The sequence below is a fragment of the Prosopis cineraria genome, unplaced genomic scaffold (genome assembly GCF_029017545.1).
Source record: "Prosopis cineraria cultivar Desert tree isolate PC_DT_omini unplaced genomic scaffold, ASM2901754v1 PC1, whole genome shotgun sequence".
NCBI classification, from domain to species: Eukaryota; Viridiplantae; Streptophyta; class Magnoliopsida; order Fabales; family Fabaceae; genus Prosopis; species Prosopis cineraria.
The window spans coordinates 1,796,965-1,815,542 of NW_026555332.1; the positions used below are offsets into that span (position 1 = coordinate 1,796,965).

General features: G+C 35.9%; 1 protein-coding gene across 7 annotated transcripts; it reads left to right on the forward strand.

Moving 5' to 3' along the window:
* The first annotated feature begins 2,340 nt into the window (after nucleotides 1–2,340).
* LOC129295879 (uncharacterized) lies at nucleotides 2,341–18,578 on the forward strand. Of its 7 annotated transcripts, XM_054934503.1 has the most exons (17): nucleotides 2,341–2,607; nucleotides 3,135–3,217; nucleotides 3,340–3,938; nucleotides 4,799–5,042; nucleotides 5,948–6,222; nucleotides 6,534–6,686; nucleotides 6,802–7,581; nucleotides 7,704–7,798; nucleotides 13,086–13,148; nucleotides 13,238–13,326; nucleotides 13,399–13,461; nucleotides 13,938–14,531; nucleotides 14,808–14,882; nucleotides 14,989–15,059; nucleotides 15,171–15,228; nucleotides 17,173–17,419; nucleotides 17,600–18,578. In XM_054934503.1, exons 3-17 carry the CDS (start codon nucleotides 3,517–3,519, stop codon nucleotides 18,313–18,315), a joined length of 3,945 nt encoding a protein of 1,314 aa, XP_054790478.1. In that variant the 5' UTR covers nucleotides 2,341–2,607; nucleotides 3,135–3,217; nucleotides 3,340–3,516; the 3' UTR covers nucleotides 18,316–18,578. The 7 variants fall into 7 exon arrangements, with proteins under 7 accessions (XP_054790478.1, XP_054790454.1, XP_054790462.1 ...); XM_054934479.1 differs by having other exon boundaries at nucleotides 2,341–3,217; XM_054934487.1 differs by having other exon boundaries at nucleotides 3,135–3,938.

The following is an 18,578-nucleotide window of genomic DNA, read 5'->3' on the forward strand; positions in this document are numbered from 1 at the left end:
AGCTTTACTTGAAGGCGAGCATTGTTCATGTACGTGACTTGGCTCTACGTTCAAGGCAATCATAAGGAAGATGGCTCTATGTTCACAGCTTTTTCTGTGTTCTATCTTGAAGGCAATGATGGTTTTATGTTCAAGGATGGCTATATATAATCAAATCACCCTCCTCCCCACACCTTTGTTTCTAGTTGCATGTTGTAAAGGACAACAGAGCGTGTATCTTGAAGGCAACGCCTTTTCTAAAGCATCCCATCATTCTTGGTCCAACTTGTTTGTGGGAAATTGTTATTTTATTCTTCAGGGTTCAATCTGCCTTTGAGAATAGATACAAACATGTTCTCTTATTGGTCAATCTTTTTGGTGCAAGACTGCTATTTTATTGGTTGACAAAATTTATTTTTTCCATAATTATTACGAATGGAATTAGATAATTGTTGTGCTTTTAAGTAAATAATTAACTTTATATTAATTTACGTGATTTAGTTTCAAAGATCTTATATATAAGAAAATAGTTTTATGTAAGGGCACCAAATGCAACAGACTCAAAATGATCTCACAACAAGAAGGCCCCTCAATATTAATTATCAATTATCTAAGTATTAATTAATTTGTAGAAGGAACTAAGGAAGGAAGCACACAAATCAACCCAGAGGAATTAAATTGTTAATATATTGTTTCATTGGAAATCTAAAAATAAGAAAGTATTGATGATTGTCAACAAATTTAAAAAATATCCTTCTTAAGCATCATGCAGGGCTCCAAATGCAAGGGCAGGACAAATGCGCGAAATTCAAAATGATTTCATATTTCCATCCTACAAAAACTTCCTCAAACATTAATTATTAACTATTAATTAATTAATTATTAAATGTTTTTACAATGCCAGTCGGCAACCCTTATAAGGAACTAAGGAAAGAAGTGCACAGGTCAACGTGTGGGAATTGAATTGTTCAATGCAGTGTTTCCTTTTCTTTTTCTCACCAAAAAAGAGTCCATTTTATTATTCACCAGAAAACAATTACGCACACTAATAACTAAAGCAAAAAAAAAAAAAACACTTAAAAAATCTAGATGCAACCTAACACACAAAAATTATCCAAAAAAACAGTAAAAAAAAAGTCACTAAAACAGTCACAACCTTAATTAATACTTCCTTACCAACAAAGGTTTATGGCTTTTGTCTCCATCCCTGCAACTTCTTAATAATTTTGCCTTTAACAAATCCAAGAGTAGAAACCTTGGATCTACTCCAAATTAATGGCAAGCCAAGGCACTTACCAAGTTCAATAACAGCTTTAATGCCTAACACATCTTCAACCTTCTTTTTGACATCAGAATTGGTGTTAGTAGAGAAAAAAAATACAAGAGTTGTCAAGATTCATCTTCTACCCCAACGCAACACTATATAAATCAAGAATTAGCTTGAACACTCTACAATTATCTTTCTTTGCTTGCATAAAGAATAATGCATCATCTGCAAAAAAAAATAAAATAAAATTATAGTTACAAAAGTGAAAAAAATTAAAGAAACTTGAAATGATAAACAAAAGTAGAGGGACTTATTACATCAAAATAAAATAAAATTATAGTTACAAAAAACTTATATTTTTCCTAGTATTAACCATATCATGTTCATTCCTAACCCATAGATACTTAATTTATTTTCACTTCTTTTTCTCTCCATTCTTTATTTTTAAGTACTTGCATAAAAAAAATTATAATAAAAAACTTTGGGACTTAATATTTGACCAAGAAGTCAAATTTAATTCAAAGCATGTACTAACATCAATTGCTCTACCACCCTTTCAATCAACGGACAAACTACAAAGAGTAGCATATAGACAACGTGACTTTAAATGTTTTTTTTTTCTTACACGTGTGATATTTCAACATTATCAAATAATTCATATTGGAGTGCTAAATATAAGACACTCATATTGTGTAAAAATAATAAAATATGTTGTTCGAGGATACATTTTGAAAAAAATTACATATTTAAGATATTTGTTTTTAATTAAACCAATACATATGGATTTTTTATATATTATTTATCCTATAAAAATTATTATTATTATTTCTAATATTTTAAAATAGAATTATTTTAATTTAATTATATAAAAATATAGTAAGCAAAGTAAAACCAACTTTTCTCGTAAGTTTTTTAATATTCATGATCACGAGTCTTAACAATTTTGGCGTACCAATGCTGAAGATTTTTAAGTCAAATAAATTATCCAACAAAATATTACATCATCATCATCATGACCCAAAAATCCAAAAGAATAAAGTGAGAAGAAAAGAGGTTGAACACGAGCATCCGAATTTGAGCATGAAACTCCAAACATGTCGAGTGTCAACCCTCGAGTTGACGCTGACACATTTCCGAGACTAGATTAAGGGCCCTGATTTCTTCTCATGTTCCAATCTTCTTCATCTCTTCTCTCGGCTCCCTAAATTTCTGTGGGGCCCCTTCTCTCTCTCCACCCCACCCCCCAGCGGAATCTCAAGTCTCGTTTCAGGGCTCAAGCGCAATCGCCCACTCTTCGTGCGTACACGTGCTCTCTTTTTCCCTACAATTCGATCTCCTGCTCCATCGCTTCGTCAATGCAGGTACCTAATGGTCGCGTTTTCAACTTTTTCGGGAATTTCGAATTCGCGATTTTGTTGTCGCGTTGCGAATTTCGCGGGTAAAGTTTCATGGAACCCTAATTGATAATTTTTGCTGGGATTAGGGTTCCGAACTTCGTGAGGTTTGTTTACTGGATTTTTTGGTGGTCAATTTGAATTTTCGACCCTTTGCATTCTCTTCTGTGCTTAACCTCATTTTCGTTCTGTTTTTGTTTTTAACGGTTGGGTTCGAACTTTTCTAGACTCAGTGTTTGTAAAGCCTTTTCTTTTGGCAATAATGCGAGGCTTGCTTAGTGACGCATATTTTCCTGCACTACTGGGTATTGTAGCTCGGACCATTTTTCTTTCTTTCTTTTTATATTTTTTAATGCGACTATAATTGGACATTGAACAGGACTCATCCAATATTCTTTAATCATGTTTATAATTTATAATGTAAGGCCTGCTTTCTACTTGTTATTTATTTTCTAAAACAACATTTATGTATTTTAGTATCTCCACCTTCGTAGGTTTGTTGCAGTCAAAACTGTCTTGAGAGTTCTTTCACGGAGTTGTGTACATTTTTATATTGCGGATGCCTTTCACTTTATCGGTTAGATTATGCTGAGTTATTTAAAGTTCAAACAGTAGAATTTGTATAACTTCTAAAATAAATTATATTAATAGGAGCAGATGTTCCATGCATCTTAATACTCTCACTTGTTTCTGGTTTAGTGACTTGTCCAAGCGGCTACTCATTGCATGAGTCACTAAAGTGGAATATGGTGGAAAATACTCTCACTTGTTTATGGTTTAGTTACTTGTCCAAGCGACCGCTCATTGCATGAGTCACTAAGGTGTAATATGGTGGAAAATACTCTACTTTTGACTTGGTTCAAATATCTTTAACATATGTCGGGAAACTCTAGATTTGATATAAGTGCCGCTAGTCCAGAGGAATTAGTTTTCAAGGGGACCGTTCCGTATGGGCAGAGGGGAAATTTGACGAGCGGCAGTTTGGAAAGGTCTGGAAGCTTTCGGGAGGGCAATGAGGGACGGATGTTTATTTCCGGTGCTAGTATGTTCCGAGGAAATTGCACTTCTGCATGGGATTTGCCTCCACTATCTCAGTGTTTGATGTTAGACCCTATTAACATGGGAGATCAGAAACACATTCGGTCAGGTGAATTAAAGAAGGCATTGGGGATATCTTGTGGAAGCACCCTTGAAGATTGTTCTTTTGGAGCATCTAATCTGAAGCCTTCCTCTCCAGTGGCTACCGAGGACCTGAAACGATTCAAAGCAAGTGTTGTAGAGGCCTCTGTCAAGGCTAGGTAACTTAGGGATAACTTTGTAATACTGATTGTTTATTCAAAGTTCAAATTGTGCCAACAACTCTTCTTTATTCAATAAAATTTCCAGGTGGAATTGAGAGTTTGCGTATGCGCTATGTGGCATGCACTTGAATGCAAAGGTAGGCTGCAGCACCACGGCTTGCTGGGCAAAGCTACAGCTGTGTTGTTGCAAATTTCAAATGGCACACCTTGCACTAGTGCCTATGGCAAGTGCTATTGGGGTGCCATTTGGAAGAGCCACATTTCTGACCTCACTTCTTAGTCTTTCCTCTGTCACCAAGTTTTCAACCTCTTTGCTTTGTTTCAGTCTTCCTTTCTGTCTCCCCAAGCCTTTTTATGTTTAGTTTCACTGCCTCTCTGTTCTGCTCTGTTTCTGAATCTGCCTCTCTTTCTTCATATGTTGTGTTCTCTTTCTTACTTTTTGTTTTTTTCCTCTCTCTCTATATGTTTTCTGTTTTTTAAACTTTTTATTCCTTCTCTGCTTCTATATTTGTTAGTTCTTTTGTTGTCCTTTTTATTTCTTACATATTTTTCCTTATATATTTTAACTGTAAGTTAATTCTTTTAGTTGAACAAATTTTTTGATGGAAATAAATAAAGTATATATGTTTGTATGCATGCATGCGTGCATGCTACAAGAGTGCTTTGTGCAATGGTGGTCAAATGCCTTTGACAATTATGCTCAAATGCGTATCATTTTCAATGCCTTGTCTAAATCATTGAATTTGGGTTATGAGGTCCTTAAATTTCTTAAAATCTGGTATATTTTCCCTTTTGCTTTGTTCTCGCTTCTGTAGTTATTCTGTGTAACGGTTCTGAAATTTGAAGATTTTTCTCAGGGGGAGATCAAAGAGGTTGGATGAATCACTACACAAGCTAAACAAGTATTGCGAGGCTTTAAACTCAAAAAAGCAACTTAGGAATGAGATGCTACCAAATGAGAGGTTGGGTGGGTTGAACTTGTTAAAGATGGGAGGTCAGATTCACCGCAACACTTCAGAACTTGTGAATCAAAGGCTGGAAGACAGATCCAAGAATGTCACTCTGAATAAGCGCTTTCGTACACCAATTGCTGAGATACGGGTCTGTAGCCAGGTTTCTTACTTAGTTGACTGTTGATTTGTTCATAACATTTTGATTTGATTAAATACATTGCATTTCTTGCCACAAAGGTGTAGAGGATTGAATCGGCAATTGTGCTGGACATTTTAAGTGTATTCTTTAAGTGCATTGTAATGTGAACTTTGGCAAGGATATGTGTATCTGATGGCTAGCATGATAAGAAAGATATCATGTCTTGATTTTGATATGTACAATATTTTATTTCTGTTGTTATAATTTTTCCTTCTCATTAACAGGTTTTTTTTTTCTTTTTAAAAATTTAGTTTTCTTGGGTGTGTTTCTCTTAGCGTCAGACACTAAATCCTAAGCCAACAATCCTCAGTGGCAATGGGAAGAATGCATGAATTCCATTTAGTCTTATAGGTAAAAATACATATGGTGGAATTTTAAGGACGACTGAGTTGGGCATTAAAGGAAGTTGGAATAAAGGGTATTATGTTGGAGCATGAGGCAACCCTAATGTTGCCGAAAGTGGTGTTCATGACATGACCATCAAAGGATATATAAAGAGATATAATTTAACACTCAAGAAGCGAAGTAATTTCTACTTTCAGAAAGATGGGCAGATATGTTGTTTTGTTGATGCCCCTTCAACTTGCTTCTATATTTGCCTTACATATTGGGTAATTCAAGATGAGATGCTTTGAATTGCTCTTGTGACTTATTTAAATCCAGCATATATATATATATATATAAAGGCACAGAAATCTTGTTATAGTTTGTAGTTACTACATACTAATAAATACTACATTTTCCTTGCTTAATCAATTTCTTCTAATTTTTTCCTAATTCTCAAAGAGACGAGTATTCTTCTATCTAATTATGGCTTTACTGAATTTGCACTTTTTTGTGCGGAAAAACTCCAGGCTGAAGGACAAAATAATATCTTGAGGCAGCCTTTGGTTGCTGGAAAAGATAGAGATACCCTTAGGGACGGTGGAGAAGATTGTGATTTTGTTGAGGAGAAGATTCGTAAATTGCCTGCAGGAGGAGAGACTTGGGACAGAAAAATGAAAAGAAAACGTTCCATGGGCACTAGTTTTGCCAGATCTAGTGACGGGGAAGGGGAACTGAAAAGGGTTATGCATCTCAAGATAACCAATGAATCTGGTCTGCAGTCATCTGATACTCAAGGTTTGAGGTAACACCAGTTTTTAAGATGCTTTGAATTCCAATGATGATATAAAATGAAGATTCATTAGTTCTGGAAAGTGATTTAGTCGAGCATAAACTGATATGATTTTATCACACTTATTTTGTTCCTTCTTAACTTGCAACCGTCTAACTGCATTCATGATGATTGTCTGTTGTGACTCTTTTAGTTACACTAATGTCATTTAGTTACAATCTACTTGTTTTAAATGATGCTGAATGTGGTTGTTTTGTGCCTTTTGATAGACCCTGTGTCTAACAGCAAAGAGTAACCTGCTTGGAACTGTCTGTCTCCTACAGATCAGGATCATCTGGCAATAATAGCAAACTTGATCTTTCCTCTCTGCCTGCTGGTTCAAATGGATATGCTACTGCCAAGAATGAGCAGGAAAAGGTCCAAAGGGATTCAATTGATGGATCAAATAAGGAACGGGTTATACTGAGAGGAAACAAGTATTCAATAAACCCCTTTGTATTCATGATATGTGTTGCCTTGAGGCATTTATCATTTATTTAATATGATTATCACATCTAACATTTTCTTAATGATATTTTCTTTTCCTTTTAGGTTTAATGTTCGTGATAATAATTATATAGGTGGTGGTTATCCATTGACAAAAGGAAAGGCCTCAAGGGCCTCAAGAACTGGTCCCTTGGTGGCTGCTAACTCATCTATTGCATCTCGTTCATCTGAAGCACTTGATTCCTGGGAACGACCTTCAAAGGTGAACAAGCATCAGTCAGTTTGTGGGAATATGACTCGCAAGCGATCTTTGCCTACAGGATCTTCCCCACCCTCTATGGCCCAATGGGTTGGACAGAGACCTCAAAAAATTTCTCGCACTCGAAGAGTAAATGTGGTATCTCCTGTCTTGAATACTGATGACGTACAGATGCCTTTAGAATGTTGTTCTCCTTCTGATGTTAGTACCAGAATGACTTCTGCTGCTACCAATGGATCACTTTTTTCCAAGGGTGCTGCCAACAGCAGCCAACAAGTTAGAGTGAAACATGAAAATGGTTCCTTGCCACCCATGTTATCTGAAAGTGAAGAACTTGATGCTGCTGAAAGTAAATTAAAGGAGAAAGGACTGGAAAGCAGCGAGATCGATGAAAAGGCTGCTAATAATTCTCAGAATACAAGTTCTTCTGTCTTAGTCTTAGCCACAAGAAAAAACAAGACACCCAGCAAAGAAGAGATTGGAGATGGTCTGCGAAGACAAGGAAGGAATAATAGGGGATCGTCAATATTGAGGACTAGCTTCTCACCCTCAAAAGAGAAGTTGGAGACTACAACCTTGGCAAAGCCACATAAAAGTACGAAGCCTATTTCTGAAAAGAATGGAAGGTATTGTATTATTAGTTTTCTTTTTATTTTCTGATGGAAAACAAATGGTTCCTAAATGATAAACGTTATGGTGATCTTTCAATTTATGTATCGGGAAACTTACAATTGATTTATTGTTTCAGTAAGTCTGGGCGTCCTCCTCTGAAGAAATCTTCTGATAGGAAATGTATTACTCGCCTTGGGCATCCATCAACTGGTGATTCGCCTGATTTTTCAGGTATTTCTATTATTCTATATATTTCAATTTCAACTAATTTACTACTGTAGTGAACTTGTTTTAATAGTATCCTGATAAATAATCATGCTTAAAATCTACCTTTATTGACCTATTGGTATGCAATCAAGTGAATCTAAATTCATATTTAATTGTTTTGCTGTTTTCTGCATGAAATGCTATATAAAGGAAGAGGAACGTGAATTTTAATATTGTTGACCTTTTGCCATAAATAGAATGGTTAATGCAATCCATTTATTACCACTTTAAATTAAGGAATTCTTACAGAATGTCCATAGTAATTCTGATTAGATTTAAGTCATGTATTAAAAATATTATGTTGAGAGTATTCATTGAGTCACACTAAGTGTATCAAACTTTATCTTTTAATAGTAGAATGCTTCAACCGATAGAAATCTCCAATTAGCATGATGTGTAATTTGTAATCAAATAAATATAGTTAGTTGGAAGTTAATAACCTTTAGTAGGTAAACAGTGTTAGGTGTGAGTTAGTACCATGCATACAAATCAATGTATCAATCAGAGGCTATGTGATACATGGGAATTGGGAATAGTAAGGATAATTAGGGGGTAAAAGGGTAGTTTGGGAAGGTAGTTATATTATCTATAAATAGGGTCTCTAGGTTGTAATGGGATCTTGTGAATGATATTTCTATTTTCTCTCTCTATTTCCCTTTTATCTTTATCAAAGGTATTAGAGCCTCTTCTTTGGTTGTGGAGTGGCTAGAGATTCAATCCTTTGATTGTATTGGTGAATTGGAGCATTGCCTTGAGATTCAGCAAGCCATGCTTGAATCTACTAACACTTGTCTAGCCTAACACTTTGAGGCTATAGGGGAACTCAAACAAGTAGCTTCCCATCTTGAGAGGTCTATGCAAGTTGTTGGTGTGTAGTTGTTCTTGTTCATCTTTTGGTTGCCAGAAAATTGATCCTCACAGTAGTCACAAAGTTTTCATAGTTGAAGCAGGAAACTACAGTGGAGGAGTACTAGCGGAAGTTTAAAAGACTCCGGTTGCACACAAAGTCACCAAAATCAACAACCATCAATTTCTTTATTAATGGATTCTGGTTAGAAATTCTACAATTCGTTGAGCTCTTCAATCCGAACAACCTTGTTAATGCAATTCGTTTAGCTAATTTTCACGATAGATATGGACCGAAGAAGTGGCAAGACGTTCCTAAAGTTGAACCTGTGGGAATTGAGGACTCCAAGATTCAACAATGAGAATCAAACGTGAATGACAAAGTCAAGGATGAGAGAGTTGTCGAAGAGTTTGATATCGATATGACACTCATCCTTGCTGTTGATGTAGACACAAAAGACCAATGCGCAGAAATAAGGGATGTCAATGCCTTGAAAGAGGATGATGTTTTTATGGATATCATGAAAGACCAAGAGAAGCAAGATAGTAAAGAGGTGGAAAAAGACAGAGTAGCAAAGACACTGAATGGTTCTTTGAATTCTTTTACATCTTTCTCTCCTTATTTGGTGTTTAGCACAATGCCAACAAATGGCTATGATGGAATCGATGCAATTCATTTTGCTAATTTTTACGATAGATATGGACCGAAGAAGTGGCAAGACGTTCCTGAAGTTGAACCTGTGGGAACTGAGGACTCCAAGATTCAACAATGAGAATCAAACGTGAATGACAAAGTCAAGGATGAGAGAGTTGTCGAAGAGTTTGATATCGATATGACACTCATCCTTGCTGTTGATGTAGACGCAAAAGACCAATGCGCAGAAATAGGGGATGTCAATGCCCTGAAAGAGGACGATGTTTTTATGGATATCATGAAAGATTAGAAGAAGCAAGATAGTGAAGAGGTGGAAAAAGACAGAGTAGCAAAGACACTGAATGGTTCTTTGAATTCTTTTACATCTTTCTCTCCTTATTTGGTGTTTAGCACAATGCCAACAAATGGCTATGATGGAATCGATGTAATCAAGGACCAAGGGAGGAGGATTGCGGGAGAATACAAGGTTCAAAATGAACTTTGGTATCAAGATTTTCAAGATGAGAGTGAGATTTCAAATTTTTTGACATTGCAGAGTGGTGGCAATGGTGATTGTATGATTGATGAAAACTTGCTAAGGCATGTTATCGCCGCACACAACATCACTCTTGACTTAGTAACACAATGGGGTTGGTATGTTGACGAAGGCTTACTCCAATGGCAGCTTCTTTAGTGTTTCAACCCTTCCAAGTTGTTCACACCATTTGCACAACAATAGAGTTTCAGTGACTTGATAGAATAAGGAGGGTTTATCGAGAATGGCAAAGAGGAAAGGTCACTTGTGAGTTTAGGGTTTCGCCACTCTAGCATCTTCTATGGGAACTCTCCTCCTCCTAGATTTCTGATTTTGTAGAAGTAGAGGTGGAAAGGTTGCTATCTATTGTGATGTGTGGCTCCTTTGTTGTTGCAAGGATCCTTCACCTTGACTATGCAAACTTCATTGTACTTGCTGAAGTTGTTTGCATTGTTCATCAACCAAAGGGGGTTCGACCTCATGGTTGAAAGGGGAATGCCAATCGATCAAGGCAGTGAATGGCTCATTAAGGATGGGGGCGTTGTCGCCTTTGCATGTGAGTCGGCTATGGTTGTTGGTGTTAGTTTAGGTGAAGCTATACAAGAGATCATGGGTTTTGGGTTTTCATTTGAGCTTCTTGAATATTTTGTTGGGTGCGCGCGCGATAATAATTATACTCCAAGAGTCAAAGTTTTCCATGATTCCCAGATTTGTCCTGGGCGTCCTCCAAGTATTCTCCATGTAGTAGCCAGCAAGCCCCTTCTCATATGTTTTGGATAATTGTGCGCTTGACAAAAGTGTGGGAGCTTCTACGTTTTTCTTTTGTTTAAGTGTTGGGCTTCTCAAGCATTCTTGGGTCTAAAAGCCTTTTGGAAATGGGATGTTGTGGGTGGTTCAATTAGGTTGGCTCATCCTTGACTCTGGCTAAGAGCACATTGATTCTATTGCTGCTTTCAACTTCTTCAGCTTACTAACTTTAGTAGTCCAGCCTTTTATGTTTCGTTCAAAAAAAAAAAAAATCTTATTTTTGATGTATATTTTACTTTCAGCTTTTGTACTGATCCTTGAGGATAGCAATCTTTTGTTAGGGGGGAGTATATTGACACATGGGAATTCGGAATAGTAAGGGTAATTAGGAAAATTAGGGGGTACAAGGGTAGTTAGGGAAGGAAGTTTTATTATCTATAAATAGTGTCTCAAGGTTGTAATGGGATCTTGTGAATGATATTTCTATTTTCTCTCTCTATTCCCTTTTCACCTCTATCAATATTCTTATGAAGTAATTCAGATGTGCTATTTAGATTCTCCTCTCCTCTCCTCTCCTCTCCTCTCTCTTTCTCCTCCTCTCTTTCATATTCTTTCCACTACTACACATCATAGTAACAACTTCATTATTTTTAGGGCTTATGACTGAGTATGTGAGCTCTTTGATTGCATGCCACAGCTTGCTTAACATTGTCTCCGAAGTGATAAAAACCCGTATAATGAGAAGCCGACATTGATCACTTCATTCCTAGGTTGCACAGATATGGGTACATGTATTGGATACGATACGACATGAGATGGTGACGCGATAAATGTTAAAAATTTTAGGATATGGGTATGGGGATATATGTATTAAAAAATTTAATATTATTTATGTATATCTACAACAACAACAAGCCTTTATCCCACTAGGTGGGGTCGGTTACATGGAGTGCAAGACGTCATTGTGCTCTATCATTTACCAAGCTTTTAGTGATATTATTAATTAAAAGATCGTGTTTAACAACTTTTAAGAGTATTCTCTTAGGCCTTCCTCTACTTCTCTTAACAGGACTCAAAGTTATATGTTCCACTCTTCTCACTAGTGCCTCCCGTGGTCTTCTTTGTACATGCCCAAACTATCTCAAACGATTTTCTATCATTTTTTCCTCAATAGGTGCTACTTTCACTTTTTCGTGTACGCGCTCATTATGTATATCTAATTAAAAAGAAATAAATAAATAAATAAAATTAAACTAACCTGAAGTAATTAAAAATCCAGTAGCCAATACAATTGAAAAAAAACCAATAGCCTATGAAAAATACCTAAATCCATATGGCCTTCTGCATCAATTCATCGCCTAATCAATAACCTAACTTTTGGCCCAAAAAAAGCAATAACCTAACCACTAACCATAGCAGAAATAATAGAGGGAGGGGCAAGCAGGCGTGAGGGAGAAGTAGAGTAGGGTTGGAATAGAGAGAGAGAGGGAGGGAGAGAACTTGACAGGCAGTTGTTGACAGAAGGTCGCCAAAAATGGTGAAAGCAAACAAGCAAGTCACTGGAGACGGTGAAAGCAAAGCAGAAGCAAGAGCAATGAAAGGAGAGCGACAACGTGTATCGGGACATGTATCCGTGTACGATGCGTATTGGATATGGAAACGCTAGGTTAAGTGGCACATCCGTGCTTCCTAGCTTCATTCAAGTCACTTATTTAACTAGTTCCTTTTATCTGCTCAAACACCTGATTCTTAAATTTAGACATTTGAAATTGATGGCATAACTAGAAATATACACATATCCTGGGAATTCAAAATTGAAAAAAAAGCAGCATGCAGCCCAATAAATCTCTGGGGATTCAGTAGTCAGTACTGTGCTTAGCTTCAGGACTGGCTCCCACCAAATATATATAATCATAACCTGAATGGTTTTGCTAAAATTTGGGATGGATGTCGTAAGTATGTCTTGAAAATGGCTTCTGATGTGGCATCTTTCCAGAGAATATCCTGATAGCTTATTCTAGAATCTAGTGTTGTCGTTTCTTAGAAGAGAATGTATTGTTGCACGCTTGCTGATAGTGTGATGATGCAACATTAATACAGAACAATAGAATGATTGTTAATATTGTAAGATTAGGGAATTTGTATATGGATTATGGATTTAGGTGGAAGACTGGTAATCTATCCTTTAGTTTATGAGAGGTGAGGTGTGTGAGGGTAAAGGGGTTTGCTAGGTTGTAATATGCTGTATAGGCTAATACTGACTTTTTGGGTGCTGTAAGTGGCAAATGCAAATTAGTGGTCTCACACCTAAGGTTCATTGCGTTACATCTGGGAATTGATTGTACAACTATGGTTATTGACTATTGAAAAAAACATTCCCCAAATGAGTGTAAATAGTAGTTCTGTTTTTTCAATTTTTTTTAGGTGTAAAAAATTCCTTGCTTCATATAAATAGTTTTAGCACTTGCTGTATTATTCAATGTTTTCAGGGGAGTCAGATGATGACCGGGAAGAACTGTTAGAAGCTGCCAATTTTGCGAGCAATTCTAGCTGTGGGTAACTCAACTTGAAGTTGGATTGTGTTTTTGCGCTTGCTGTTCATATATGTATCTGTATAATGGCTTAAATGTTTCTTTGTTAGATGCTGGCTGTTCTAGTTCGTTCTGGAAGAAATTGGAACCAATTTTTGCTCCTGTCAACTTGGCAAGTGTAGATTACTTGAAGCAGCTGGTGGGTGTGTCAATCATGTTTTTACTCTTACGAAATTTAAGCAGAGCTTAAACTTTGTTTTCTTTGCTTCAGGTTAAATCAATGGAGGAGGATCATGGTTTGTCTCAGACATTTAGTCTCACAAATGATGTCTCGGTAATATTTTAGAAGCTATGCTTTTCAGCTTTTCACTGTGGTTGCTGAAATTAACCCTTGTAACTGGTGATCAATAGTTTACTCTCAACTATACCTTATGGATTTGTAGTCTTTAATTAGCATGCTAATCTGCAGTTCTTATTTCTTTACCATTTATCTGCATTTAACTTGACCTGCAATGTTAGTGAATATAATTCCCACATCTGAGATTTGTGGTTAATTGATTTGCACACTTTCTGTCGGCATATTTTTTATCTTGATGTTTCCTATTTTCTTTGTCTTTTTCTATGATTTTTCATTGTCATGAGCTTACAGCTCACTGGCACACTTTTGATGCCTAATGTCAAGTGCTGTAATTAGACTTACTTAATCTCTTGAAAAGCTCTGGAGCATAGATGAAATTTACATAGTTAAAGGATACATGAACCTAGAAGATAATTCTGGGAATTATTTAAAGTGTCGTTTTTTCTTCTCAGGATGGACTCTTGCTTAAGAACAACTCTCTGTTGCAGTGTCAGAAGGAGAAAAGCATTTCAATTCAAATGAATTCAAAAGAAATATCTTCAATGATTGACATGGATGGTCAGCATCTGGATAGTGCCTTTTTGCACAAACAAGCAGATTCAGGAGAAAACAAAGATGCACCATTGTACCAGCGAGTTTTGGCAGCTATTGTCCTAGAAGATCAAGTTGATGAGACTGATGATTCTCTGGATATTGAACACAAATCTCTGATAGGGGCTGAATTTGAATCTCATAGTGTATCTAGTCCTCAAGTTAGGACTCAATGTGCTTCTGATGTGTCATATTGTAATGGGAATATTACATTTACTAATGGCTTGAACATCCATGAGCAAGAACTTGATGATGTTTTACAAGTACATCAGGGACTGTTACATTCAGACACTGCATTGTTCCCAAAGTTATCTAAAAATGGTTGTGGTGGGTTACTAGCTGCAAATTTGGATTCTTCACATTCATTGTCTTTCAACTGCCAATTTGAGAAAATGAGTTTGGATGATAAAATCTTGCTGGAGTTGCAGAGCATTGGCCTTTATCCTGAGGCAGTGGTAAGCCTTCAATATGATTTTACATGATATGAAAGGCATCCTTTCTAGCGTACTGGTGTTTTTTGTTTGTTGTAGCACCCTGCTGCCCCTCCCTCCCTTTCATGTCATTTTTCTTATGTAAACATTAAAAATGCAAAGTAAATAAGATGTTCTAGAAGCAGACATTTTTGTGCGGGCTTTGTATTTATATGAGTTTAATGATCAAGTTTGGTTTTGAGGATTTTGTATTTTTTTATTTCATCACTGACTCATCTTTTTATGGTTGTCTTTTAACAGCCTGATCTTACTGATGGAGACAGTGAACCTATTGACCAAGATATTATTCATTTGCAGAAATGTCTTGACCAACAGGTTTTGGTTTTATTATTTAATGTTTGATGTTCTCTAAAGTATAAGGAAGGCATTCATTTAATCATATTTCCTGAAGTGTATTGTCTATATATGACCACTTTTGCAGGTTTGTAAGAAGAGAGAGGACTTAATGAAGCTTATTCAAGAAATGGAGAAAGTCAGGGAAATGGAACAACGGTAGGATAAGTTATAGTTTAGATGTATACAGTTTACTAGGTCTTCAAACTTTTGAGATATATAAATTGGAGTGAAAAGATGCTCATGAATAATTAACTTGTTGTATTGCAGTGCCCTTGAGCCAGTTGCTATGGAGAAACTTGTTGAATTGGCCTATAAAAAGAAGCTGGTAATTTGCTTCCCTTGTTTTTTTCATTAGTTGGGTGTTTGGTTCTTTTACGTATTTGTATTTAATCATTGTCTGCCGCATCATATTGTATTATAGGCAGTCTCAGCATGCATGACGCCACTTGATATTTTTTTGTTTGTGCAAAATTTTTGCTTGAAAGATATTGTGCAGATATTTTTGGAATAAGCGAGGACTTGAATGCTTGTTTAGTACTGCTAGAAATGCACAATGGTGTAAATATATTTGGGAGAATGCTAATAAAGTCCCAAAAAGATAAAATGACAGTCAAGTTCTCGATAATTTTTTTTAAATAAATTGTAAATATTAATTCAAACAGTTATAAATAAGAGTTTGAAAGCAAACTAATTGTCATATTTAGAATTTTAATATTACATTTGCAATTGGAGATTTTAAATTTGCAGCTGTTTGAATTGGTATTTACAACTGATTTAAAAAAAAAAATCAGGGACCTAACTGTCATTAATTTTCTCTTTTGGGATTTAACTCTCCTTCTCTCAATGTATTTTGATGTGGAATTGTGCTTAATTTTATTTTCTTTTTAATTCCTTATTTTAGTTGAGTTAGGAGCAAAGTTATGAAAATTGGACTGGTCATTGAACCGAATGAGCTGCCAATTCATGGTTCAATTTTTGGACCATGATCGGACTGATTATTATCATTAATAAATTAATATATTTTGAATAATATATTCTTAAAATAATTAAAAAAATTATCCATAATCATAAAAATGATTATTAAATTCAACTAATAGTAATATTTAATTAAACAATAGGAATATTCATTAGTACTTCATAGTAATTAGTATTTATTGAAATTGTAGATATTTATTTTATAATTTATAATTTTAGAATATATTGCATATGTTTTACTTATTTGTCCATTATTCTTTGTTTCCTGATGCTCATTGGTACAAAAGGCATAAATTATAACTTAAAAACATTAATTTTTTCAAAAGTAAAAACTGGTGACCGGTGCACTAACCAGTTCAGTACTGGTTAAGCTGGTTTGCCATCGGAAAGAATGGTTTCCCAACCAATTCCTGGTGCAACCGGTCGAACCAGCTAGTTTGGTCTAGGTATCATAACCTTGGTTAGGAGTATACTCCCGGTCCTATTTGTAGGACACCTTCTAGAAGTAGTTTTGGGTCCAAAATATAGGATACTTTGTAATAATTAGGCTATTTTTTTCAATTTTACCCTTCTTGATTAGCGTGAAGTATTTAATGTAGTTGCATTGTTATTTAAAACCAAGGGCAAAAATGAAAATACATCGCATTTTTTTTATATCAAGGAAAAAAACTAACTTTTCTTAAAATGCATGAAATGTTTGAAAGTATCTTACAATAAGGACTGGAGGGAGTGTTTTCTTAGATAGAATTATAAATAGTATTTTTATTTTCCTTTTCTTTCTTTCTTCTTCCTTTTACTGTGTGTGAGATATTTGGAATATTTGAGCATTTACTTGCTTGTTCTGGGGCTGAATAACAAGCTTTCTTCATAGGCACATTCTTACTAGATTTTAGCTCTTTGATTTAGTTAAATGAGACAACGCAGTGCTAATGAAGTTGTTGTTGTGTTGTTAGTGAATAAAAGTATTTGTTTGGGGTCAAATAACAGGTGCTTGATAGATTTCATTTTGGGTATTAAAGGGAAAGTAATGGATATATTTTTTGAGTTGTTGAATTGAATTTAAACCAGTTTTGTCTGTTGAGTGTGTCTTTGTTGATTTATTTGTTCCTTTGGGTTGTCAGGGCTCAGGAAAGAAGTGAGTTACAGAACGTGTGTTGTTTGCTTTACACTTTCAAATTTTTGTTCCTGATCATGCAGCAGTGATATTGTATTTGACTATTTGGTCTCCAGTTCCCTTTTTGGCACTTTCAAGAAAACAATTGCAGTATGAAATAACCCTCTCTAATTTTGATAGGCTACTCGTGGAAGTAGTGCAGCAAGAAATGGACTCCCTAAGGTATCAAAGCAAGTTGCGTTGGCTTTTATGAAGAGGACTCTTGCTAGATGCAGGAAATTTGAGGATGCTGGGAGAAGTTGCTTTATGGATCCTGCTCTTAAAGATATTCTTTTTGCTGTGCCTGCTCATGACAACTATGCTGGCTCAGTTGCCGCTATAAATCTACCACAAAGTCAAAATTGTGAGGGAGAGGCTGTGCTCTCAGGTTGTCTAATTTAAACATGATTTAAGTCTTTTCATTTGGAAAGTTGATTTACTTTGGTAGTGACATTCCAGAAGTACTTTAACTTCACTTATGCGATTCTGTTCATGAACTCTGCTATATTTTAATAGGGGATCAATACTAATCTAAATATCACAATAACTTGGTGCTTGGCATTTGCAGGTTTCATTCCTTTTAGGGAGCAATATGGTCTTGATAATGATCAAATTGGCACTAGTCCAGTGGGTGTGTTTGAGAATCTAAACCAGCTCTCCGACCATGATTTTGCCAGAACAGGACCAATACTAAACCGAGGGAAGAAAAAGGAGCTGCTGCTTGATGATGTTGGTGCTACTGCTTCTTTGAGATCTGCACCAATTCTTGGTAGTTCTTTCATGGGCGGAGCAAAGGGAAAGAGGAGTGAGAGAGAGAGGGACAAAGACCCTTCAGGAAGAAATCCTGTCGCTAAAACTGGTCGACTCTCTGCAGGTTGTTCTAGGGGTGAGCGTAAAACGAAAGCAAAGCCCAAACAGAAGACGGCCCAACTGTCTGCATCTGTAAATGGATCTCTTGGCAAGTTGCCAGAAAATACTGATTCTGAGAACCAGTTCGCTAGTGGTTCTGGTGAAGTGAATGACAACGGGAACGCCAGAAAATGTAAAATTGAGTCTGTATCTCATGGTCACACATCCAATAATTTGTCCATGGAGCCTGGGGCAAACATTGACTTTACAAGCTTGCATGAATTTGACTCAATAGAACTGGGTGTAGATAATGAACTTAATGAGCATCAGGACCTGGGCTCTTGGTTGAACATCGAGGAGGAAAATCTACAAGATCACGATGCAGTGGGCCTAGACATACCAATGGATGACCTGTCTGAGTTGAATATGTTCTAATGAAGGCGAATCCAGGATACATACATTCCCATGGACAGTTTGACTTTTATAAACGGTGCTGTGTCGGAGGAAGCTGCTAATAGAATTTATACCTCTGATTATTTGCACTTGTAATTATGCCCATTCTTTTTGTATACTTATCTACAAAACCAAAGAGGGGGAAAAAAAAAGAAGTGTAGTCCTCAATTGTTTATACCATTCAGGGATTCCCTCAGGTTGTAACTGTTAACAGTTTAATCAAAAAAATTTTGATCATTTTGTCA

What these genes read in the sequence shown, in the direction of transcription:
- LOC129295879 (XM_054934474.1), top strand. Translation starts at nt 3,517, where the DNA reads ATGTCGGGAAACTCTAGATTTGATATAAGTGCCGCTAGTCCAGAGGAA. An exon ending in GAGGCCTCTGTCAAGGCTAG is followed by an intron (nt 3,939 to 4,798) that starts GTAACTTAGGGA and finishes GATTTTTCTCAG; the next exon opens with GGGGAGATCAAAGAGGTTGG. An exon ending in CACCAATTGCTGAGATACGG is followed by an intron (nt 5,043 to 5,947) that starts GTCTGTAGCCAG and finishes GAAAAACTCCAG; the next exon opens with GCTGAAGGACAAAATAATAT.